Below are 26,275 nucleotides of genomic sequence, written 5' to 3'. Positions count from 1 at the left end.
TGACACTTGGAGGGAATCTGATATACAGAACATCCTGATGAAGCCATTTGCCAGTATCCAGGAACATCTTCTAGAAAGCCGCAGGCAACTCTCTAAAATAACCTATGGATCTTAGTTTCAGGCAAGCCTTTCCAAAGATACCACGAAGTCATAGCAACCAATCTTGAGAAGAGTGTTGAATGTCTGTTATTTGCCTAAGGAGGTAAGTATATGATGTACCATTCTCAGTGAAGAGATGGACTCCTTGTCTTAAAAAGAAGAAGAAGAAGGAGAAGGAGGAGGAGGAGGAGGAGGAGGAGGAGGAGGAGGAGGAGGAGAAGGAGAAGAAGAAGAAGAAGAAGAAGAAGAAGAAGAAGAAGAAGAAGAAGAAGAAGAAGAAGAAGAAGAAGAAGAAGAAGAAGAAGAAGAAGAAGAATTGGGCAAGAAGAACTTTGCTGTGGAGTAAGACTTGATATCTGGCCTGAGATTAACAAGTCCTTTTTAGCTTAATCTGTGATGCTCTATCAAGATCCAACTATATGTCCATATATAGCGGTATAGAGATCTTCCTTGCCTAGTGAGCTTAATCTCTGATGAATCCTCTCAATTCTTCATCTTATATCTAATCCAAGATTTTCCTAATTCTTCATTGTTATGAAATTGTTATGATAATACTCCCTTTATAATGCATATAGATGATTGTACCCCTTTATTATTTTTTTTTTTTTGGTTTTTTCGAGACAGGGTTTCTCTGTGTAGCTTTGTGCCTTTCCTGGAACTCACTTGGTAGCCCAGGCTGGCCTCGAACTCACAGAGATCTGCCTGCCTCTGCCTCCCGAGTGCTGGGATTAAAGGCGTGCGCCACCACCCCCGGCAATTGTACCCCTTTATAATGCATATAGATGATGCACTCACTTTATAATGCATATAGATGATAGTACCCCTTTATAATGTATATAAATTGATGGTACTCCCTTTATATTGCATATAGATGATGGTACCCCTTTATAATGCACACAGTTTCAATGGAAGTTCTTCAACTCTGTTCTTGTAGCATGAAAGAAGATGCAGACAGAAAAGAGTGGCTGTGCTTGCATTCTAGTGAAAGTTATTGACCAAAATGATGGTGCATGATTGACCTATGGGCCCTACTTTGCTAACCCCTGATTTTAACCATTCACACTTCTAAACTTGGGCCTGTCTGAACAATAGTAAGTAGGTCTAGTGTTTGCATGCGTATGTGTGTAGTTGAAGACTGATAAAGTACTTAACTCCCAGGCTGTCAGCTACTCTGATTCTCCCTGGTGTTATTAAATCTATGGTGGGTATTATTTTGAGCTGTCTGTGGATTGTCTACACTTTTTGTAATAGCACGTACATACAGGTATGAATTTACAATATTATTTAAGATTAAATGTTTTCAAATTGTGTTTAAAAAATTTATATGACCTTAAAGTTTTTATTATGCCATTTATTACCATTTCAGAAGCCTAGCCTCACTGAATAAAAATGTTTCGACATTTGTGGAAAATTAAATGCCTTGAGTCTTTTCACAGCTGTTTAGTGCATTAAATTCCTTAGTGACACATAACAAATATTTGATTTCTTAAATTCAGGATTTACTGAAAACAACATCACTACGCTAAAATAAAAGTAGCCTTTTAGATTTTGTGATATTATCGATTTTTCTCACTTCTGCTTCTGCATACTTTCTGAGATGTGCCTACTTGTATTTGAAGCACAGGTCCCACCACCCTCTCACTTCATTCCTCAGATAGTGAGCCACTGTGAACACCAATAGCAAGCCTGGCTCAAGCTTATCCAATCAACTGTTACATTACCACATGCCTTTCTAAACTCCTCCATTAGAACATCTTTTAAAAGCTGTTTCAGAATTGACATAAGGATCAATTTGTTCTTTATACAGAAGAACATTTGATGCAAGATACCACAGTGTGTGGGGAAGCATACTAGGACAGAACCAGACATATGTGAGCATCCACATCACCCTCCTCACCAGCATTTCAGTGAAAAGGACAAGAAAGCCAAGACCTATGTTTGACTTCCAGATCTAACACATATGTGATATCACTGTGTTTCTTCATATAGTTTAACTGCCTTCATCACCCTAACACCACAGGACTCTTCCTGAGAGGTCCGTGCATGACACATCACAGTGTCAGATACCTAGGACACACTAAAGGTCATCTCTGGTCAGATATTCATAACCATGTGTACGGATGTGATACATAAAGTTGAGATAGATAAACTGTTTCCCCGACTACTCGTTCAGCAAGATTGTATCAATTTATATTACAAAGGTATAAATGATCTCATTTATCAGCTTATGTGCAAATACTGGGTAAATACTAACAAAATAAGTATAAATTTTGTGATAATTAATGACACAAATTTGTTTATTGACCAGTCATATTATGTCAATGGCTATTCTTGACATGTACCTATTTTATAAGGAAGCTCTTGTATTGTGATTCATCATATGGAAAGAATAGTTTGCCCTTTGTTAAGATGTTTTTTCTACTTTTCTCCACACCTCATTCATCACTAATTGATTGATACCTGGCCCAGAATATTCCCTGCCATCTTCTTCATGGTATCTTTACCATTCATCTCCTTCCAACTTAGAAAACATGGAGAAAACAGGATTTCTCCCAAGCACATCTAGATCACTGACTCATGCTCACCTTGTACTTCACTTAGAGTTCACATCACTTGGTTTAAAAGGAGCCAAGATCTAGGTGCAGTGGCTCATACCTATAATCCTAGCACTCAAGAGTTTGAAGCAGGATTGCCAACAATTCCCAGGCCACCCTGAACTACATGGTGACTTCCAAGATAGTACGGGCCATATAGTGAGTTCTAGGCATGGCTGAGTTACCAAGTAAAACTTTAAAAAAAAAAAAACATTAAAAATTATAATTAAAAATATTTAAAATACAAGTATTCTAGAATGCAACTGATCAGGGCATATGTATAGTAAATATACTACAAATAAAAACAAAATTACTATTTATGATAAAATATGCAAGATTTTATTTTAGCAGCAAATTCTTATCAGTTTTAAAATATTGTGGTATCAGTTGGTAAAATTTTTTAACCCTGTGGTGTTAATGTATCAATCCACATGTGTTGCTTCTTGTAACTGTGTTCAGAAGAAATTATCTGTAAATTATGTAAGTAAGCATATAGATATAGAAATAATTAAGATTCTCTCCTCAGTTTTCCCAGCAACTTACTATGGTTTACATGCTCAAACAGAAGGCAAGTTCCTTTAAAAACACTATGCATCTTGCAAGCAATCACATAATGTTAATATAGTCAATAGAAAACATACCATGATACGCCATGATTGCTTTTATAAGTGCTACAAAATGGGTTTACTAATTAAACCCATAACACTAACATGCCATCTATATTGAATTTTTAGCTAAATACTAAACTCTAAATAAGAAACTATGTAAAAAAAAATTAGTATGTTTTCAAAAGTAACTATGGAAATTGTGCTACAATTTAAAATAAGATTACTTAAAATATGGGTTGTAAGTTCTTCTAATCTTCATTGAAACAGATTTAATCCTGACAAATGAATTGGTTTTGGTCCATGTACCCCACTGAATGCCAGTTACACGCAATTTTCCAGGAACATGATGGACGCCGTTTAGGTTCGTGAGGCCGCACTGGTTGAACCACCAGCCAGTGTTGCTATGGAGGTGACTGCAGCTCTCCACTGACTGATTACTGACCAGGCAAGCAGGGTGGCATCCATCATTATCAACATCTGAGGTGCTGAAAGGCATTGCATTCTGGTTATCATCTTTTCTGAAGCCCCGGAATGCATCACCTGCATAAAATGGATTATTTTCAAAAAGCGAATTCAGAGAATTTTTATTATTTCACTCAACTACTACCATCCAGTTATACAGAAATGCTGCATCTAGAAACAGATATCAATAATTTTTCTACTATCTGTCCTGTTAAAATCTCTCCCACACAATGTGCCAAAACCTTGTGAAGAATTGGCATATGTCTTTAAATGGACAGACCAACCAGCATGGAAACTCGGCTATACAAACAAAACCAGATTATGGTGCATGTGTCTGTCATACTTGAAGGTGATCTACATGGTGACTGATAATTTTTTTAAAAAAAGAAAACAACTTACACACTGTATGTTTTCTTTTTGTTATATAATGAGTTTTTAACATTCTTTTTATTTTTTATTTTATGTGTATAATCGGTTGGCCTGCATATATGTCTGTGCACCACATGCATGGAGTGCTCACAGAGGCCAGAGTGTCGGATCCCCTGGAACTGGAATACCAGACAGTTGTGAGCCCCATGTGAGTGCTGGGCTTTGAAGCTGGTCTTCTGGAAGAATGGCAAATACTCTTAACCAGTGAGCCGACTCTTCAGCACCACCCCCATGGTAGGTTTTTACTTTAGGAAGACAATTATGGATGCAGGTGAAGCATTTGCCCTCAAGAATATTAGATCTGCAATCGCACCACTGTTTTCAAACAGGGACGTAGCGTCCTGTGACATGCCTAATGTGCTCATGACAATTTCTGGTGTACTGTGGAGTTGTGCTTTCATGGTTCTTGACAGTCTGTGTAGACTGATCATTTTTAAAGAGCTTATACTGAACACTGTATGACTAGCATGCCTGATTTTCACCAGATCCTTCAAGGACTAAGTTTCTTGGACCAAAATACTCCAGCTAAAACTTAAACTGCAGGCTCGGGAACTACATTTTGTTTTATACAGTTCCATGAAGTTAAAAGATTCTTAGTGGATACCTACCTACATGAAATTTTTGACTAATATGTTCAGCTAAAAGAGAAGCTATGTGAAGCATCTAGGAAGCCCAAACCTGCCCTTGTTCATTATGCTTCTGAACATTTGGGATCTCTTGAGGTAAATATTTTGAGGAGCCTGAAGAACTTCATTAGTGTGATCTACCATAAGCCCAGCTCTACTGGCTAGTGAAGTCCCTGACTCTGCATACTGTGACACACAAAGACACACACAGACCGAAGTGTGTATCTGCAAATGCAATATAATTTTCATCATCCGTGCTCTGCGGTACCTTTCAAAGTTCACCCAGTGTGGTCAGAAAAATGGCACAAAGGGAAAACATACTTGCTACCAAGCCCGATGGCCTAGATTCAATTTCCAGAACTAACATAATGGAAGGAGAGATCTGACTCTCTAAGTTGTTCTCTGACCTAAACACATGCATTGTGGCATGTATGTACCTGCACACATATACAAAATAAATAAATAAAATGCAATTTTTAAAAAATTGCAATTCATCTAGGGAGCAATGCCTATATTCCATGACCATGACATGAACAGTCTCCACTGACAAAGTTCAACATCAGAAAAATCTACACCAGGTGACTTCTCAATGGATTACACTGAATCACTTTTTTAAACACGCGCACGCGCGCACACACACACACAATTACTCCTGTGTAAATTCCATTAGAATATACCCACCACATTTGCTATAAGCGTGGCTCTCAGAACTTAACTGATTGGCCACTAACCTTCATCATCGTTAGATAGAAGATTGGCAAAGCACACCTCTGGATGTGCCTGGGATGCATTTCTGGAGAGTCACATCAAAAGGACTCTGACCTCATGAGTGAGTGGGTGGCTTCCTTGGTGGAGCCACCACACAGAGGCATTACTGAGAGATAGTGAAATGACAACAAGGAGGCACAGTAGAAGCAGGTCACTGGCACACAACCTTAGAGCTAGGTCTTGTCTCTGCCGTTCTCTACTGAGCCATCAGATGTGGACTGCTCTCCACCACATCCTCCCTGAAACAGCTCCGGGACTGCCAGCCAAAATAAGCCCTCTTCCCTTAAGTTGTCTCTGTTAGGTATTTTAGTCACCCCAAAGACAAAGCTGCAATGCTGCTTTCTCTGAGAACCCACAGAAATTTCTCTCAAGTTTTACTATCAGAAATATCTGGTGTGTGTGTGTGTGTGTGTGTGTGTGTGTGTGTGTGTGTGTGTGTGTGTGTGTGTAGGCCCAATGTCTCTTTCCTTGATCATTGTCCATCTTTATTTTCTGGCTCATTTGTTAGGCTAGTCTAGCTAACCAATGGACTCAAGGATCTGCCTGTCCCTAATGCTCCAAGGCTTGCACTGTAATACAGTTTTTCTGTGGGTTCTGGGAATCTGAACTCAGGCCCTTGTGCCTGTGAAGTGGACACCTTGCTGACTGAGCATCTCCCTAGCCCTTTTCTACTTCTTATGAACCAATGATCCTGCTCAAATATTCAAGTTCATATTTATATTTTTGCATCAAGCTCAATGTCAAATTTGTATCTGATCACATTTTACCTGCATATCTATCTACACTGTACCTTTTCCTTTTCTTAATTTAACTGTATAATTTGATCAACAGTTAAAAGCTACTTAATGGCCATGGGAAGTTTAAGAGTTCTATAATGAAAATAAAACATCCTCTAACAAAAACATAACTATCTTTTAGAGATCTCCACATAAGCTTCCTGACATGGCATGCTCCATGTTGAGCAACTCTTTGCACTTTGGAAGTAAACACTGAAAACTTTATATAAAAACCTTTAAGCTTTCCCATAGCTATCTGTACTTGATTTTCAACTTTCACCTAATGTCTCAAGACCAACCCCACTAATATGCCATGAATCCACCCACACCAAGCAGCCCCTCTGCCGGCCATCTATTTCCTTGTCTATGCTGTGATACAAGCTGCCCCATTTGCCAACAGTCACTTGCCAAAAACCTGTCCTTTCTTCCAAGTCTGAGTCTTCAGTTCTCAGGATGCTGGCATATCCACCTGGCCTGAAGTGACTGAACTAGATTCTGCAGAAATATGTATTTCCAAGTAACTTTAATATTCATCTCATTTTGAAACCTACCCATCCTCCCACAAAAATCTCCTGGTTGCAATTACTCTCACGTTCTCTTTAAAGCTAAAGTTCTACCAGTCTTCTGTTTTCAGTGTTGTTTATGTTTCCCTCTGTGTCAACATTAGTTGACAGCCAAGAGATATACAGCATTCATTGTGAACTTCTAACACTAATATATATAACCAACAAGTACACCATCAGGAAAAAAAACAGAGGAACAGGATTTAGTATTTCTTCACTCAAATGTCTTTAAAAATTCAGCTCCAAAATACAAAGTCATCATCAAGTATTCTGAAGTTCTGATGAGTTAAATTTTGGGGAATGCATCAAGGGAGAGTAAAAAGAACTTGTTTGGGTGTCTTTGTGGACTAGGATTGGATGGAAGAGGTGTGATCCACAGGTCTTGGAATAGACACTTTCTCTTTCAGGTTTCTTCACTGACAAAGTTGGAAAGCTCTTACTCCCTGAGCATGAAAATAGGAATGCTGCTTACTCAGCCTGCCTCAGGGTCTCTGCCCACAAGACCACCAGGGTCAGAGTAAACTGCTTTAAAGGATACAAACACTCCAAGGTCATTAAGCAAAGTGGGCACCACAGGCTTTCAGACTTGCATATTGTGCTCTATTGTCATCAGCTACATGTCATCATCATATGTCCTGCATTATTTCTATCTTTATGTAATACTAGGCAAGTGATACCTCAATTTTGTGTCATTTTAGTAATTAAAAACTTACCAGCATTTCCTGAATATCGTCCTAAGTGTATTTTAAAAAATCGTGTTTCATCCTCTAGCCAAAAATTCTCATATGAAGCATAAGCCAAGGTGTCATCTTCGGATTCCAAGGCCACATGAAGCATAAAACTAGAATCTTTTTGGTTTATTATGTAAAAAATCTTTTTCAGTCCTAGCCAAAATTCTCCTGTAAAAGAAGTGCTTTGTTTTAATACGTTTAGTGCACATGAGAACAAGCTTTTATTAGTGAATGCTGATGCTCTTTAGCTTTTCCGTACCTGAGAGGACTCATCAATAACCAGGACTCTAGAGGGTTTGCCTCAACTCAGCTGTCGGCTGTTATCTAACTTACTTATTTTGTTAATTCACAAGACTGAACAGAATCAAACTGTCTCATTTTTATTTCCCCAAATTCAACTTAAAAGTGAATTTGAAGACTAAAAAGTCAAGTTTTACGTTTATGGCATGTCAACAGAAAAACGTGTTCAAATCTCACAGCAACTAACAAATGAAGTGACCCAGTAAATGTAGGAGTTTTAATCTCAAATCAGCTGCTCCTTAAGAAACACTTCCTGAAAGCACTCGGTTAAAATTGCTTTTTCTACCTTGGAAATTCCTTATAAATAAATATTTCTTTGTTTAAAAGCAGCTTGCCATTTACCTAAGTGGAAACAAAACGTGGCCACACTGAAGCTTCTCCAGATTTAGAGTCAATATTTCCAAGACAACTGTGGATTATATTAACAGATCTCCCAAATTCGGACAGTGTTCTTGCATGCACATTTTAGCCACTGACTTTCTATTTCCCCATATCCATAATGGATTATAGTAAATGTGGACATTCCTGAGATACAGCCTACTTAAATTATGAAATTACAGGGTATAAAATTTCAGAGAGTTAGAAGATAATGAGACAGACTATCAAAACTCAGAAAGCTATGACTAAGATACTAAGTTCTTTTCCATGGATCTTTTAGCTACCACCCTGTTAGAATTGAAAAGAATAAGTACAAGAAAACATGGACACCTTGTAGGATGGGCTCCTATGGAGCTGTTAGTTTCATAGTCTCTACTTGTCTTCAGCTTCTTTCAGTTTTACTCCAACTTCATATTTAAGAGCTAACAGCAAATTTTATTAAATCCCCAATGTATTTTAATTGTACTAAATATAGAATAGTCTTAGTTTGCAAAAACAGTGTCTGCCTCTAGATCTTCTTAGTTAAAACTCTTCAAATTTAGAAAATAGTAATGTACATCATAGTTTTATAAAATTACATTCAACTTAAATGATTTGACTTTAATGGTCATTTGCCTTGGTTCTATTTATATTTCACTGTATTTTAAGTCTATGACAATCCTGCCTCCTTTTTTTTTCTTTCCTTGTTCCACAAACAATTGGGAAGCACTTATCAAAGCTACTGGGTACAGATAACAAATACCCAACTGAGAATTTTCACTCCAATCACATTTCAATTCATCTCTAAAAAGTTGTAGTTTTTTTTTTAAATGTGTGTTTATGGGTATTTCGCACACATGTGTGTCTGTGCACCTTGTGTGTTCCTGGGCTCATGAAGCCAGAAGAAGATTCTGGATCCCATGGAACAGGAGTTACAGACAGTGTGACCTGCCATGTGGGAGCTGGGGGTTGAACCCAGGTCCTCTTGAGGAGCCAGGACTCTTATTTGCTAAGACATGTCTCCAGCCCAGATTAACTTAACTGAAAACATTTTTAAAAATAATTTGGCATATAAAAATAGAATTTAAATCATATTTTTATATTCACGTAGATTTACCACTCTTACTGAAGATTTGACTAATGCTGTTACAGTTTAGAAATAACACACCAGAAAGAAGGAGAAAAGGCAAAGCATCAACACATAACATTTGACCTAAAAGGTCTCCAAATCCATCCAGGTAATCACACCATGGCCTCCGGAAGTCAACTGTCCCATCCATCCTTTTCTGAATCACTGTCCATCCTCCTCCTCTGAAATCCATGTCACAAATTACCTAAAATGGGCCCAGAAAATGCCAAAATAATACAACATTGTTTTCATTGTTTGACATTATAGAACTCATCCATGATCCTATAGAAAAATAAACACAAGAAAGTTTTTATTCCCATGAATGCATTTATATTTTAACTCTCTGCTTAGGCAAACTCATAATTAACCTAACTTCAGCCTTGTGTGAGTGACTTTTTAAAAAGACATAACTGTTTGTATTATTTTAAGGTTATCATATAATTCCTCAACTCTAAACATTTTTTTTCAGTTCAGGAATAACAGTGCTGACATGCTATGGCAGAGATGGATCGCTTTACAAATGACTTTGTTCTCTGAATTATAATACTGGGGGGGGGTTGTTGTTTTGTTTTGTTTTGTTTTTTAGTATTAAATATGTTGTCTGCCCACCTCTGGTTTCTCTTCCTCTCACAAACTGGTGTTCAGACTGACATTTCAAGACCAAAAGCATGAACTGTGCCCACCCAGCAAGTGCTCACAGGGGCGTCTGCTGAAACTGTGACATGCACCTGCCTGGGGCCCACAGAAACAACAGGGAAGAAATCAAAGTAATCCACTCTCCCAGAGACTTCCCACACAGAGACAGGAAAAAAGGCAATGTGGAGGAAGCTCAAGCACCAGCACTTTCCACAGAAGAGGTAATTATACAACCCACTCCTGGAAAAGTTACAAGCCTCCCCTTCCACCGCTGTTCAGATCCAGTTCTGAATGTGTAGGCAAAGAGACTCAGGTACTTTCTAAATTATTTCCCACCTAAGTCCTAATTTTTTGACATCTTGTCAATAAATTTCAAGAGAAATTATGGTAAAAATTCTAAGAACAGAAACTCTGCATCTACTTAGAAAGAAAGGTTGTTATTGTACAATATAGACTATTGATAAACTTTAAAGATCATAAATTTTTTAGACACTGAGAAAGTACCCAGAAAAAAATATGTATATACACACATGTCTTTTCTGTCCATAAGCATTGTGTGCAGTAGGTACCTACCAGAAATACAAGCAGACAAGTACTAAGGATAATTCTTATTATTCACATTAAGCATGGATCAGTTTATCAATCTTCCTTATGCCTAAGTAAAATGCCTTTTCTATTAATTTCTTTTTTAATTTTGGAAACAAATTCTCACACTGTAAAATAATATATCATCAGAAGAAAATGCAGTTATAAGACGGAAGCACAGTAAAAGTTCTTTGGTAAGCCCCACGTCACAGCACATCATTGTTATCAAGTCTCCATTGACTAATTGAAGCAAGGATTTATATTGTTACAGTTCTGTCCCCACGATGGTAGCATAAAGCCTTGCAACAACTGGATTTCCTTTAAAAAGAGTAACTATGAACACTAGGACACTGAAATTCATAGTCTGAGCATAAGATGTCAAGGAAACCAAACTTTTCAAACTGCAAATCTTGCTAATTTATTTAAAATTTTTAAGACAAAAATATTTAAAACATAAATATTTAAATAATTATAATTTAAATATTAACAAAGTTAGCTTGATGTTTACTTTATTCTGTATAATAAGGGAAAACTTTACCTCAAATGGGTAGCTAGATCCCTCTGGAAAGATTATATATAAACCACTAGGGGTTTTGGTGGCAGAGCCAATTGAATCTTTAATATGAGTGCAATCCAAACCTAGGAAAATAAAATGAGTCATTTAGTGAATGTTCAATTGTACCTAAGACAGTCAGTTAATAGCAGAGAACTGACAATGCTGTCTGAAATTGTTGCTACAGCTTCTATTAGTGATACCATGCCTTTAACTTCTTACAAATGAAAAATTACCACAATTTTAGATTTTAGGAGAAAACATATGAAAGAACAGGAATCAAAGAATTTGGGCTGCAGAAACCCCTCACAAATAATACCCTTTTAGTGACTGGTTATTGTTTAAAGTCCTCATATAGTGGGGCTGGAGTGATGGCTTAACAATCAAGAGCCCAACTACTCCTGCAGAGGACCCAGGTTACATTCCTAGCACCCAGACAGGGACTCACAACAGTCTGTAACTTCAGTTCCAGGGGATCCGACACTCTTTAGTCCCCTGCAGGCATGTGGTGCACATAAACTCACACAGGCTCACACACATACACATAAGTAAAAATAAAATAAATCTTTAAAATCTCATTTGGGAGACTTGCTGTATAATTATAATCCTCTTTTCCAAGGAATCTAAGTTAACCCAAGTTTATCTTTAATATATAAAGGATGGTTAGCAAGGAGAAAACTTAAGGAATAAGTAGGTTAATTGTGATTAACACATCCTTGACTACTTTATTCCAAACTTCAGACTCTAGTGTGTTGATGTTGCCAATACCAATAACCAGGAGGGAAGAAGAAGAAATCACTTTCTTCACTAACAAGAAACTAAGTGAGGCCAGTGTGTGCTCTATCTACAAATGTTAAAGCTGTAGCCCCACCCCCACCCCCCATTGTTGCTGGAGGGCTTCTCTCCAGGTTCCCCAAGCCCCGCAGTCCCACAATCCACTTATAAAATAATCACTCAGACGCTTATATCACTTATAAACTGTATGGCCATGGCAGGCTTCTTGCTAACTGTTCTTATATCTTAAATTAACCCATTTTTATAAATCTATACCTTGCCACGTGGCTGGTGGCTTACCAGAGTCTTTACAGGTTGCCTCTCCTCGCCGTGGCTGCAGTGTCTCGCCTCCTTCTTCCTGTTTCCCCAATTCTCCTCTCTCTTTGTCCCGCCTATACTTCCTGCCTGGTCACTGGCCATCAGTGTTTTATTTACATAGAGTAATATCCACAGCACTTCCCCTTTTCTTCTTTTTTTAAAAAGGAAGGTTTTAACTTTAACATAGTAAAATTACATATAACAAAACAATTATCGAGCAAGAATTACAGTTACAATATTAAAGAAGTTGTCCTATCTATCTTATATTTGTGAGTTTAAGGTTTTATATCTAACTTATCTTTTATCATAACTGAGGAAATTACAACTATCTAGTTTTCAACCACATCAAAGACCTGAGAAGGAACATAATGGTACCTGAGAAATGGTAGATGGATGCAAGCAACTTTCGGGAATCTTGCAAGAGTAGACCAAGACAGCTGGCAGCCTGGACAGTCACCTAATGTTTCTCAGCATTGTTGATGCATTCAGATTGGCTACAGGCCTAGAATATCTGACAGACCATTTTCAGAAGCAGGAATTTTGAGAGACCATCTTACCCTGTCTTGGCAGAGTACAGTGGTCACTTTCCTTGTGTCCCGCTTGTCCAGAAAGGACAGCATTGCATTTGTACTGTCAGCCATCAAGGCAAGGGCAGTTCTTTGCCCAGTAGGCCATTTTGTGCCAAAAAGACAAACTTCCAAATGGAAATGTCTTAGAAGCCCAACATTCTCTCGGGATCAATTGGTGCAGCCAGGAGCAATTGTGTCTCACATCAACAGAATTTTAAGTTATTTAAATGCCATATTCTCTAGGTCTATGAAGTGTTTGAAGATTACCTATCTATCTGAAATATATCTATGTATACCTAGAAAACTTAACTAACATGGCTACAGATATGATTATCATAGATGACTAATTATTAATCTATTTTTAATTATCCATTACAATTTTAAATGAGTTACATAAACATAATACCTCAAACAAGAATAGAAATATATATATACACAGTATAACAATATTAACTTCAAGTTTGTATCAATAAACTAAAATCCATACCAATGTAAAACATTTTAAACATAAACTAAAATCTATACCAATGTAAAACATTTTAAACAAGTTGTTCTTTAAAAGTAGGTTAATTAATCTATCCTTTTATCTTATCATCTCTATATCTTCCTATATATCTATATTATATCCCCTTTTCTTTTTTAGAAAGAGATCACATTTATAATCAATCTGTTTTAAATAAAAATATTGGTTTTCTCTGTCCCACACCAGAGGGCTCTTCTGATTTGGGACACAAGAATTGCCTAACCATTTTTTTTTTTAAAGCAATATGTCTGGGTTTAGAGGGGGGGGGGGTGAGCCAATTCCACCTCTAAAGCCAGCTTGGTATATTTGGGAATTTGGGCGTAGCATCTCTTACTACTTCCTGCTGGAGGGGGGCGCTGTATCTTATGGGGATGCAAAGAAAATTTTAGACCTATGGGGTAGTCCGTGAGGCTGTATTGTTTGAACCAGTTGCCTTGAAACCGCTCTGGATGCTGGATCATCTGGGCCATGGTGTCATCGGAGACCTTTCAGGGGGTCTTGGCTGTTGAAACCTGATGTATCTTAATCTGGAACAAATCCATAGCCTCTGGCTTTCTGTGGAAACAAAAGCAGAACCTCTTTTCCAAAGCAACATATCCTTAAATCCAAATTTTGAAGTCAAGGTACCTTTAAAATATACATTTTGGCATAATTCAACAGCTTTTGTAATCAAATGTTTTTCTTCAGTTACAAATATCAAAGACAACATAATCCAGATTCTCTGTGTGGTAGCCATCGTTACGTGGCTTATTTTTTATATTACCTTGAGCCTTGAGCCTATTGCTTTAAACTGCATCCTTCTAAGCCTGAAACAGCGCTGTGGCTGCTGGCTCCGCCCACTTCAGCTTCCCAACATGGCAGTGGTACGTTTTCCGCCAGCTCTGGGAGTCATCAAGTCTCAGAAATAGTGGGTCTAAGCTTTTATCAAAGCAGGGTGTAGCCCAGAAACCTTTTTTTAAAAAATACTAGTAAAGACTAAATCTACTACACAGCATAATGTGCCTCTGGCAGACCCCTCATTCCCGCCATACTGCCGGTCAAACGCACACTCCAGGAACCCGCCAGTGTTCAAACCTGTGTTTTGTGGCGTCTAGCTGCTCATATGAGACAAGAAGCAGGAACCTGGTTTTGGCTCTGTTTAGAATTGGTTATTAAATATTCTCAGGTTTAAGGTGGAAACTCGAGCCGTTGGGCGCCATTTGTTGCTGGAGGGCTTCTCTCCAGGTTCCCCAAGCCCCGCAGTCCCACAATCCACTTATAAAATAATCACTCAGACGCTTATATCACTTATAAACTGTATGGCCATGGCAGGCTTCTTGCTAACTGTTCTTATATCTTAAATTAACCCATTTTTATAAATCTATACCTTGCCACGTGGCTGGTGGCCTACCAGCGTCTTTACATGTTGCTTGTCCTGGCGGTGGCTGCAGTGTCTCTCCTCCCCCTTCTTGTTTTCCCAATTCTCCTCTTTCTTTGTCCCGCCTATACTTTCTGCCTGGTCATTGGCCATCAGTGTTTTATTTATATAGAGTGATATCCACAGCACCCCATCCACCTCCAAAGCATTCAGTTCCACAGAGGATTGTAAATATATGTATGTAATGCCAATATGCCAAGGTGTATTACATTCTATTTGAATGTCTTCTAGTGTACATGTTGTAAGTGTAATTAAATAACTCCAACCCTGTGATCCCAGTGACTCGGGAAACTGAGGCAGGAAAGCTTGTCCTGACTACATAGTTCAAAGCAGCCTGAGCAACTTAATAGATCCTTATGGGGTCTGGGGGTAACTTTCTGATAGATCACTTGCCCACCATGCATGCAGCTCTGGGTTCAATCAAAAATATCATGTCCAAAAACAAGTTTCAGAGCATCACTTCCTCAGGTGACTACTATTACTTCTTAGCCAGGAACCATTGATTAACCACTGGAAGCCTTAGAATGTTTACCTAACATAGGAATGATGACACTACTGTGTCATAGTGTTTTACTGAAGGTTTAAAAGGCAAGCGTTTAGCACACAGCTTACCACACATTAATCTGTAGAAAACAACTCAACAAAAAAAAATAGGTATAAAAAGTTGTCGCCTTCCCTTTGCTTCTGGTTTGCGCAGTGAGATGCGAAGAGGCATTCCTACAATGGAGCTGTGCTCAGAGGTGTGGGGAAGCCACAGGGGACTTCTTGGTCTCTTGGGTTGTGTGTTCGTCACCTGACCCGAGGGTATTAGAGCAAGTCTGTGCTGCTCTGACTGTGCATCACAGGTCATTTCAGAACTTTCGGTGATTTTACTCATCAACCCCTCACAGCAACTCTGGAAGACTTGCAAAGGTTTACATTTCCGGCCAACTTGTCTGGCTTTAGAGTCACCTCAGACAAACACCTATGGTGGTGCACATGAGAAGGACTCCAGAAAGGTTGGACTGAGAAGGGAAGACGCCACTTGAATGTGGGTGGCACCATGTTCATGGACTGGGGTGCCAGAATGAATAAAAGGGAGAAAGCGAGCTGACCGCCCCCGCCCCGCACTCTCTCTCTCTCTCTGCTTCCTGACTGCAGATAGAGTGGCCAGCTACCTCACGTTCCTGCCGCCATGCCTCCCCGCAGTGACGGAGCGGACGTTCAAACTGTGATCAAATGACCCTTGCCTTCTGTGAGTCACTTTTTGTCTGGTATTGGAGACCACAGTGAGGAAAGGCAGATAAGGATTTCAACTTACTGCTGAGGAAACTAATACCAAGGAACGAGCAGCTTGGAGGTTAGGACCAGCCTGACACTGGATTTCATGCTCAGCTACAGTTTGCACTGTCACTGAGGTAGTGACGGAATAAGTCCTTTAAAGTAACACAGGACAGAGCCTGTCCTCATAAAGGAACAAGGAGATACTCGGTTCCTGTCTGTTCCCTCCCACTTCCAAGAAATACTTAGGATCACATACTTGAGCCTCAGTAATATTTATTTGCTTAGAATTTTCATATGAATTCATATTTTTAAGTTTTACACAGCACTTTCTTAGAAGCACAAACATGTAGAAATAAATGTTACATTTTAGTGCAAAAAAGTTAACTTTGTATTTATTTCTGTATTAAATTTCTTTTTCCTTTAAAATTTTATATCCCACATTGAAACATCTTTTAAAAAAAAACCACTTTTCACAGGTGGGAGGGACTCTGGAGCTTCTCTTCTGTATGAAAAGTAATTATTAATAAAATGCCAGGGCGGGGTGCTCAGAACACGGCACCTAAGGTTACTCAATGTTCAACAGATCCCTAATATTATTTTACAGCTATGGCTTTCAAACAGTGGAAAAGTCCTTCAGCCTAGAAAGGGCACATTGTGTAACTGGCCTAATAGCAGGTACTAGTCTTCCAGACTGTTAGGAAACAGTGAACAGTGTGTTCTAAAACTTCAGCGCACCGGGCTGTCCAGAAACTTTGAGTAATAAAGCAGAACTGTGAAGAGGCTGAAATACCAGTACTCTCACCATGTGACTGAACGGGCCTGGCAGGAAAGGGGTCCAGCTGTTTTCTGAAAACCTCAGTAGTCAAAAGGAGAATTCGATTCATGAGCTCATTAACCTAAACACAGACACACGAGGCAAGGTTATACTTAGCTGAATTATATAAACGCTGTCTCTAAGCCTCCCTGAACCAAAAGCATGCCTCCTCTTCTAGGCTGGATTCTTTCTGCTCTAACACAATAAAGGCCTAAGTAGTGACGGTGCCACCCAGCAGCACCTCCTAAGCGCTGTCCTTCTGCCATCACCCTGTGCCATCTGCGCCCGCGGCTCTGCTCTCACTGCCCCACGGCACCACTGCCTCCCTCGCTGCCTCCCTTTGCTCTGCCCTCTTCATCCTCCACACCAGCTGTTAAGGGGTGAAGACAGTTCCTTGCTCACACACTTCGGTGGCCCGTAGTGTAGCGAGCTTTAGTTCCTGATTCCTTTAGTCAGGTTTCCTTACTCATTCCCAACCTCACCAGCGCTCCCACCCTGTGCCAACTCCTGAGAACCCCCAGAGGGAATGCTGTTCCTTCCTTACCAATCTTGTGGCATTTAAAGCATTCACTCATCCCTCAGTGCTCAGCTGACAGGCTCTGTCTTCTGAGAGACTTCCCATGTCATTCTGACAGTAGTCAGATTATCTCTATTTTTCCATGTTTGTTTTCTCGTCACCAGACTGCACCCCCCTTGAGCAAAGGCCTGCTTGATTGCTCTGTGTTACAATGCTTCTCACCTCGTCGGTATTAAACATCGATACATAAAATCAAAAGACTGTGCTTCCAGCCGCTGTGCCAATGTGCACATGCCATGCAATGAAATGCCAAAAGAATTCTATACCTGGCTAGATAAATAATCCAGAGACGCTTGCTGCTCATCCATTATATTTCTCAGTAGTTTTTTGGTACTTCTTGTATAAGAAACAATAGAATTTTGCAGGTTTCCTTAATCAGAAAGAAAATGACATTCTTATATAAAACAGTTAGAGTGAAAACAATGAATTTCACATGATTTGGAATAAAGAAAAGTATCTGAATTTATCTGAACCTATAACTGTATGTTTTAGTTAGAATATATTTATTTAAAATGGGATTGGCCAAAAAGCAATTATTTCAACATTCTTAATGAAATTATGATTCCTGATAATATAGATTCCCTCAAATGATTTATTTAACTAAGAAACAACATTCTTAATGCCTACTCTCACTTTATGAGATAAGAAGTTTAGAGGCAGCCGGGCGGTGGTGGCGCACGCCTTTAATCCCAGCACTCGGGAGGCAGAGGCAGGCGGATCTCTGTGAGTTCGAGGCCAGCCTGGTCTCCAAAGCGAGTTCCAGGAAAGGCGCAAAGCTACACAGAGAAACCCTGTCTCGAAAAACCAAAACCAAAAAAAAAAAAAAAAGAAGTTTAGAGGCAAGAAGTATAGGAAGTGGGGAACAGGGTCTCATGTAGCCCACGCTGGCTTTTAACCCCTTCCTGATCCTCCTGCCTCCATCTCTCAAATTCTCAAATGTTAGGATTGCATACATGTGACTTGTGTCAGTCTTCTTATCCATTAATTACTATTACATGATAAAGTAAAATGCAATTGTAATTTACTTGCATACCAGGCCAGTTAATTTAAAAAATACATCTTTGTTTTATTTTTTCTAATACTATATAATTTAAAACCAAGTCACTAGCATTCATACACATAATAAATCTTAATCAAAGCTTTGGAGGCCACCAAAATAGCTCAGTGGGTAAGGCATCTACCACTAAGCTTGAAAACCTGAGTTCAATTCCTGAGACCCACATGGTGGAAGGAAAGAATTGACTCCTGGAAATTGTCCTCTAACCCCTTTACATGTACCCTATGTGGTAACACCACACTCATAAATAAATAAATAAATAAATAAATAAATAAATAAATAAATAGATAGATAGATAGATAGATAGATGATAGATAGATAAATAAATAAATAAATAAATAAATAAATAAATAAATAAATATAAAAACATTACGATTCCAGTTTGTTAGTTTCTGGCTGAACTTACACAATACATTACCATTTGATTTCATAGAAAATATTCAGCATTTCTTATTTTTAAAAAGGCTGCACAAACACTAAACATACTTTCCCTTAAGGCATTTGAGATCATGTTGCCATCATGTTTCATCATCTCTAATTTTTTTTTTAAATTTTCATTTATTTATTATGTATACAGTATTCTGCCTGCATGTGTCCCCACAAGCCAGAAGAGGGCGCCAGATCTCATTACAGATGGTTGTGAGCCACCATGTGGTTGCTGGGAATTGAACACAGCACCTCTGGAAGAGCAGTCAGTGTTCTTAACCGCTCAGCCATCTCTCCAGCCCGATCTCTAATAATTTTAACACCAAAAAAAAAAAAAAATCCTCAGGGCTGGAGAAATGACTCAATAATTAAAGGCACTGGCTTCTATTGCGGAGAACTCAGCTCTGGTTCTGACACAGTGGTTCATAGCCAGCTGTAACTCCAGTTAAAGAGATCCAACAGCTGTTGGCCTCCTCAGGCACTGCACACATGCGGTGTACATACATACATGCATGCCGGCAAAACATTCACACATAAAATCAAAATAAAATATTTCAAAATAATATCAACTACCTCTGCTTCTCAGACTGAGAAAGTTTTACCTACGACAATGACATTCATCCTCTTCAGCAAAAAAGATCTACATGTTATTTCATGAATACCTTTTAAAATGGTATTTATCTCTAAGTTTATTTCACCCTAGCAGTAAAATGACATTAATAATTTCTAACAGTTTAGAGTCTATTTCATCCATCTTCGTCTCTCATTTTTATTTTCAGTCTCTCACTTTTTCTTAGTTTTTTTCTCTGAATTTAAACACCTGTCTTAATGGGACCAAAGCAAATCCATAGATTGGAGCTTGGAACACTTATGTTATGTAGTTGAAGTTTTCTCTGGTCCTGCCCAGCCCCATGGACCCTGCAACTGCTTATAAAATCATCACTCAGAAGCTTATATTAATGAAACTGCTGAGTCATTAGCTCAGGCCTACCACTGACTGGCTCTTACATTTAAACTCAGCCCATTTCTGTTAATCTGTATGTCGCCATGTGTTCCGTGGCTTTTCCTGTTGCCTTTACATGCTGTTTCCTGAACGGCAGGCTGGAGTCTCCTCCTCAGCCTTCCTATTCCCACAATTCTCTTCTCTGCTTGTCCTGCCTATACTTCCTGCCTGGCTACTGGCCAATCAGCATTTTATTTATACAGAGCCATATCCACAGCAATGTTACACAGAAATTAAGCAGATTTAAGTCAGCTTTTTGCACTCTAACCTGTAAATGACTACCCCAGAGGACCTGGGTCAAGTCATCAGCTCCACCCATCTCAGGTTGCCGTTCTTCACTGCACCCCATGTCTATAATAAATTATAAGAATTACTGTATTGTGACTAAATCACTCTTATACTGAGACTAAAACTCTAATTGTGATCCTTTCCTACATTAAATGACTAGATTTGTGTTGTATTTATTGCATTAGTTGTTGTAGTTTTCAGTAACAATGTGTTTGATTTTAGAAATACCCTGGGAGAGGGACTAAGGTGAAGTTTCCAGGACGCTGAACCAGGAAATAAAACAGCCCCTCATAAACTAATGCATTATCAGAGCCCTCTGGCTTGCCCTTCTTTCTGTGGTCTATAGATGCCACTGGACTCCCTGGAAGAAAGATTGCGTTGACTTAACAAATATCTATTAAGCACATACTTATTAAGTGTCAAACACAGACAGCGTCCAGCCTTGGGTGATAAGGTATATATAAAATAACCCATATAAAATGAAGGATTTTTTCTGTGTCAAAGTTTGATTTCATTATCATTGTGGTAATTTTTAATACTTACTACATATAAAATGTTTTTCTTCTCGGGTCACTTTGGTCTTAGCATCACGTGACTCCTTACAGTCTTCCTTGTACACAGCAGGGTTACTTTGATTTTCATCTTTGAGAATAGTTTTATCTGCCGCACTGTTACCTACTAGAGAATCCTTCAAGTTGTAAAATAGAAATGAGAAAAATGCATGAAAATATGCTGTCAGACCTTATACACAGTAAGAAGACTACAGAAAACAGACTGGAACTTGAAATATACAGAGAAGATGATCACTTAAAATACATGCTGACCTAATTAGTTTAAATTCCCACAAACAACCCTTAAGGGTACAGTTTGGTTTGGGTCAGTAAGTGCATGATAATTCAGCGCTTGCATCGTCTCTTTTCCTCTCAAACTCCAAACAAAGCTGCTTAGGACTTGCTTCCCTCCTCTGATCCCATGAACTTCATCTTTACTCTGCACACTCGCACCTAACAGGACATGACAGCACCGTGAAAAGGACTGAGGAAATCCCCCGGACATCTCCCTAATACCTCTAGCCAAGTGAACCTCTGCCACCAACTCTTTAAAATTATAGGAAAAAATGTGTAGGAAGATTTGCTTTTATATAAAATAGTTAAAGAATTAAAAAGATAACTGCTCATAGATTTTAATGTTATCATTGATAAAATTTTGAATTATGGGATTTTGATTTGCAAAAATCAGTAACAGGTATCATTAAAAGGATGATAACACCTGACATTAGAAAGTATCTCTATTAGCCCAGTGCTGGTGGTGGCACAAACCTTTGATTCCAGCACTTGGGAGGCAGAGATGTATCTCTGGGAATTCAAGGCCATCCTGGTCTATGGAACAAGATCCAGGACAGGCTACAAAGTTACACAGAGAAACCCTGTCTCCAAAAACCAAAAAAAAAAAAAAAAAAGTATCTCTATCGGTTTGCATGTGATTAGTCTCTTCACTATCAAAACAGTCTTTGACTAATGTTGTCTATTCCACAGTACTCCTGAAAGCTATGACAAGTTTGTCTCATTTTCTAGACTCTGAAAGACTGGTATAGAACTAACTATACTACAAAGATATTTGCCCTTGAAAGACCTTGTACTTTGTTACTCAGACTATTTTAAATTTCTTGCTTTTTCTCACACCTCTATAACAACTGCCATACTTGATGTTGTTTAAAAGTGTTACAGATATCCTCTTTTCAGTAGGGCTCTTAAACTTTAGTAAGCAGTGCTAAAGAATTCAGTCATTAGGATCTGTGCAGCTGTCTTAGAATTTTTTCTTGTTTCAACCACAGAATCTTGGCATTTGGTTTTGATATAGTGGTACATTTTTAACATTTAAAAATTTAAACCAACACTTAAATATATGGGCATTCAAATTCTCAGCTGTTCATAACATTGCATACCCCATGCTAGCTGTCACTCTGATATTGTTTTAGATAAGATATTCTTGCAACCTAATTAACCACCTACAGGCCTTTATTGGAATGTCATGGTTTAAAGACTAACTTTCATTTTAAAAAGTAATTTTTATTACCCATCAGATGTTTCATTATCAAATGTAATAGGAAAGCTGAGAATTAAAATATCTTTAAACAATTGAGAACTTTCTTTAAAAGTTGATCTTAACTTTATAGTTTTTATCTTAAGATGTAACATTTAAGAAGTCTCAACTTCTTGAAACAAGTATTTTAATTGTTACATAAATTATTTTTGTTGTATAGTTTATATTTTCAAGCTTCTAATACATCAGGAAAGCTAAAATGACTTTCTTAGCTAAAATAATATTGCTAAAATTCTTACCGTAGAATGATGAACACAGCTACCTTGTATAGCTTCTCCACAAATGAAAATACATACATTTAAGAACAAGAGTGGTGCTTGGGATAGATACATCATATTTTTCTTGAACTAATGAAAATACTTCTTCAAATATCAGCTCTCTGTGGAAAGAATGGTGCACAGAGTCATCCGTTAAAAATTTCTGGAAGTTGTTCAGCACAAACACATGTGTTACTTACTTGCTTCCATGCCCTTTCTGGAAGGTGTACAGCACAAATAGACGCCAGTACTTACCAGCTCCGTGCCCTCATCTGAAACAACACCCTTCGGTGAAAAACAAGGCAGCTCCTAGCAACACTCACACCTCAGCTGACACACATCTTTCCCATTGCTTCTACCTACAGCACAAACCCATGTGTTTTATAAAGTCATCTAATTCTTATGAAATGGATTTTTTAGCTCAGAAAATTGTAAACTGGACTATAGAAGTTGCTCAGTGGTTAAGAGCACTGGCTGGTCCTCTACAGGACCGGCTTTGATCTCATTACCCACATAATGTTCCAGGGAATCTAATGCCCTATTCTGGCCTCCTTGAGCAGCAAGTAAACATATGGCACACAGATATACATTGATACATGCAGGCAAAACACTTATACACATAAAATTAAAATTTTTAACTGTAAAATGGCTTTCATAAAAATATGAAGTAGAGACAGCTGGCAGAGCAGGAGCCAGTATGTTGACGTGACCTTTGAGTATTGAGATTCATTCAACATGGACATCCAAAGTTGATAATTAAACTTTTTTAAAAAGTATTTTAGCCAGATTTAATCATCAATGGTCATATTAACCAGGTAAGTACCACATTTCTGGTGTCAATTGATTGGTGTATTTTACAACTACATTAGTAAAACTTCAAAAATCCTGAACTGTTATTTACTGAAAATGGTCATTTTCTGGAAACTGCCATGTGACCCTCTGGGAATATAATCAAAAGACTCCACATCCTACTACAGAGATATATGCACATCCATGATCACTATTGCTATATTCATAATAGGTAGGAAATGGAATCGGCTGAGATGTCCATCACCTGATAAACAGACAATGAAAATGTGGTACAGATATACAGTGAAATTTTATATCATTTTAAAAGAATAAAATTTACAGAAAGATAGATGGAACTAGAATACATTATACTAATCAGGCAACCCAAGGCCTGAAAGACAAAAGCTGCACATTCTCTCTCATGTGTGGGTCCTAGCTTCCAACTGTTAGAATTGTGTGTTTATTTTGGTGTGTCTGTAGAGGTCAGGAAGCTACAAAGGACCCATAATTAGGAAGAGGGAAAGAAAACACAAGAGGGAAACAGAGAACACATGTGATATCAAAGCAGAGGGGGAATCGTGGGGTTAAAGGCTTAGGTTGGGGTGAGAGTGTCAGGTAGAGGGGAGGGAGGTAGCAGTGAGTTAACCAAAATTAAGGATATATGAAAAAGGTTTTGGAAACCCACTAATTTGTAAGCCAATTAAAAAGAAAAAAAATTTTTTAAAAAGGGGAGTTTGAACAAAGCTGGTGGATAAATGTTTCACCCAGAAGACATAGTGCTAGTCATGGTAACCCCAGAAGCCACCAAAACAATGTAGGTTAGTGCTGTTGCTCTGTTTCTTATCAAAACTAGATGATAAAATCCTATTGGTAAATACAGTTGGCAATAAGGCACAGAAAACTCAGTTGGAATTGACCTGGAAATGTCTCCCCTACTGGCTAGACTTCTTAGTACTGGAAGGTGCTATGCACTCCACTGGGGCAGAAAAGTCTCCACTTACCCAGTGGGCACCCTGCATGCTGCAACACTGACCTTCCAGGCAAGATGTGTCCACAGGTACAGCCGTGACATGACCTGTACAGAGTCGGAGTGCAGGCCTGCTCCACAGAACATCCACACTTGGTGCTGTAAACCTGGTCGAAAAGCCCACATCTGGGGCAGGGGGAGCTCCTACCTTTGCTTTGCTAAGTGGACCTGTCTGTCAGACTGCCTTCAAAATATTTATGCGTATAGCCAAAGATTAGTGCTGTTCTCAACTTTGGTCAGAGAAGCTTCTTGCAGTGAGCAGTAGTCAATGGAGAGACTCATACCTGTCCGAAGTGCTGAGACAAAGTGACTGTTATGTGCTCAGCTCTAAATGGGACATCTATATCAACACTCCCAAGGCGCAGAGAACAGCACAGCACAGGGAGCGGAACGTGCGGTGAGAGCCAGAGGATGGGGAAGGATGCTGTGGATTGCTGTCCTATGAACAGAACATGGTCGCTGCACCCGAGAATTCACAGCCAGTCAAAAACATGAGCATGGACAAAGGAGGGGCCATCAGACTCCACCTGTAGCTAAGGTGGTGAACCGGCAATTATGATTTCTGGGGAAGGGGAGCCATTTTTCTTCAGATATATTGCTGCAGGGAAGTTATCCATGTTCATGGAGACAGCAATAATTGAGCTTGGGGTTATTTTTTTAAAGGATATGAAGGTTCCCACATGTTGGGGGAACACAGAAGGAATGGGATTGGTAAACTGGGAGTTAATCTGATCAAGATATATTGTACACATATGTGAAATTGTGTCAAAGAATGAATTTAAAATATTTTTAAATTAAAAAAGATTTTCTCAAAGATCCATATCTAATTTGAGTCTTAAATTTTTTCCTTTACAATGGCTTCTTTTCATTCTAGAAACATGCTTAAGACGTCACTAATTTCAAAAATAAAGAAATGAAGTAAAGTGCCCTTGGGCCTGGCTTCTCATTCAAAATATGATCTTCTCCACCTCCTTTCCGAGTCAAAGCAGAGCCACTGTTCTGATGGTGGTGGTATGGTGGCTTGTCCACAGTAGGCACACAAATATTTACTTAATAAAGAAATATCTTAAACTTATCGCCTCTTTCTTGCCTTTACTTCCTCGCTGCCAACTGTAACCCCAAACACTTTGATCTATTATTTACTGAAACTGCTTTCTCAGGGGTTCACCAGCAAAGCAATAGAAGAGGGTGCAAGTGTAGACTGCCTGGTTTGTACCTTGATTTCACCATTCCCTTACTCGTGAACCTTGGAGAAATTTCTCCAATATTGCCATAGCTCAATTACCTCTTGTATAGAACTTGAATCACTGAGTGGATTAAATTAGGTAAAATATACCCATACTTAACACACTATGTTAGGAGCAACAAGCAATCAAATATGACATAGTGTCACTTTTTTTATTATTTCACTTCATCTATATGCAGTTCCAACACTGTGTACAATATGAGTGACCTCAATAATACATTAATAGATGAGTATGCACTTTTAATTTTAAGCTTCTAGCTAAATTATTACGAAACTGAATGAAGAAGAAACTATCTTCCGCATTCTAAATCAGATAGAACTTAAAATACTTTGTTCTTTCACAGCTTTCCCAGAGATAAACTTGGGAAACTCATTTGTACAAGAAAGTACTTCTGCAGAAAATAGGAAAGAAATATTTTCAGACAAGATCAAAGCGAAAGCACAAAGACTTCCCATCCCCGGTGCCTCGGGACCTGCGAGTTTGTAGCCGCTGTGAGATTAAATAAGCAGGAGTCGTCGAAGAGGCTGACTCATACTCCGAGAATTCCTCTATTAGAAATACCATAGCCTACCCTAAGAGCATATTTTTGGTAATGAATGGCTATATT

At 38.6% G+C, this 26,275-nt stretch overlaps 1 protein-coding gene across 1 annotated transcript in view; it reads right to left on the bottom strand.

Moving 5' to 3' along the window:
• Positions 1 to 691: 691 nt before the first annotated feature.
• Positions 692 to 26,275, bottom strand: part of Angptl5 (angiopoietin like 5) — a 31,569-nt gene continuing 5,985 nt past the window's right edge. The window contains exons 2-9 of the mRNA XM_076575636.1: positions 22,588 to 22,727; positions 20,789 to 20,933; positions 17,738 to 17,841; positions 16,883 to 16,976; positions 11,202 to 11,302; positions 9,527 to 9,647; positions 7,639 to 7,824; positions 692 to 3,841 (exon numbers count right to left, since the gene is read on the bottom strand). Coding sequence (XP_076431751.1) covers positions 3,522 to 3,841; positions 7,639 to 7,824; positions 9,527 to 9,647; positions 11,202 to 11,302; positions 16,883 to 16,976; positions 17,738 to 17,841; positions 20,789 to 20,933; positions 22,588 to 22,683 — 1,167 coding nt within the window. The 5' untranslated portion in view covers positions 22,684 to 22,727 and the 3' untranslated portion in view covers positions 692 to 3,521. The remainder of the gene's footprint in view (positions 3,842 to 7,638; positions 7,825 to 9,526; positions 9,648 to 11,201; positions 11,303 to 16,882; positions 16,977 to 17,737; positions 17,842 to 20,788; positions 20,934 to 22,587; positions 22,728 to 26,275) is intronic.

This window comes from Peromyscus maniculatus, chromosome 7, assembly GCF_049852395.1.
Source record: "Peromyscus maniculatus bairdii isolate BWxNUB_F1_BW_parent chromosome 7, HU_Pman_BW_mat_3.1, whole genome shotgun sequence".
Classification (NCBI taxonomy): domain Eukaryota; kingdom Metazoa; phylum Chordata; class Mammalia; order Rodentia; family Cricetidae; genus Peromyscus; species Peromyscus maniculatus.
The sequence above is the reverse complement of the archived record's forward strand: the minus strand, read 5'-3'. Positions and strand labels throughout refer to the sequence as shown.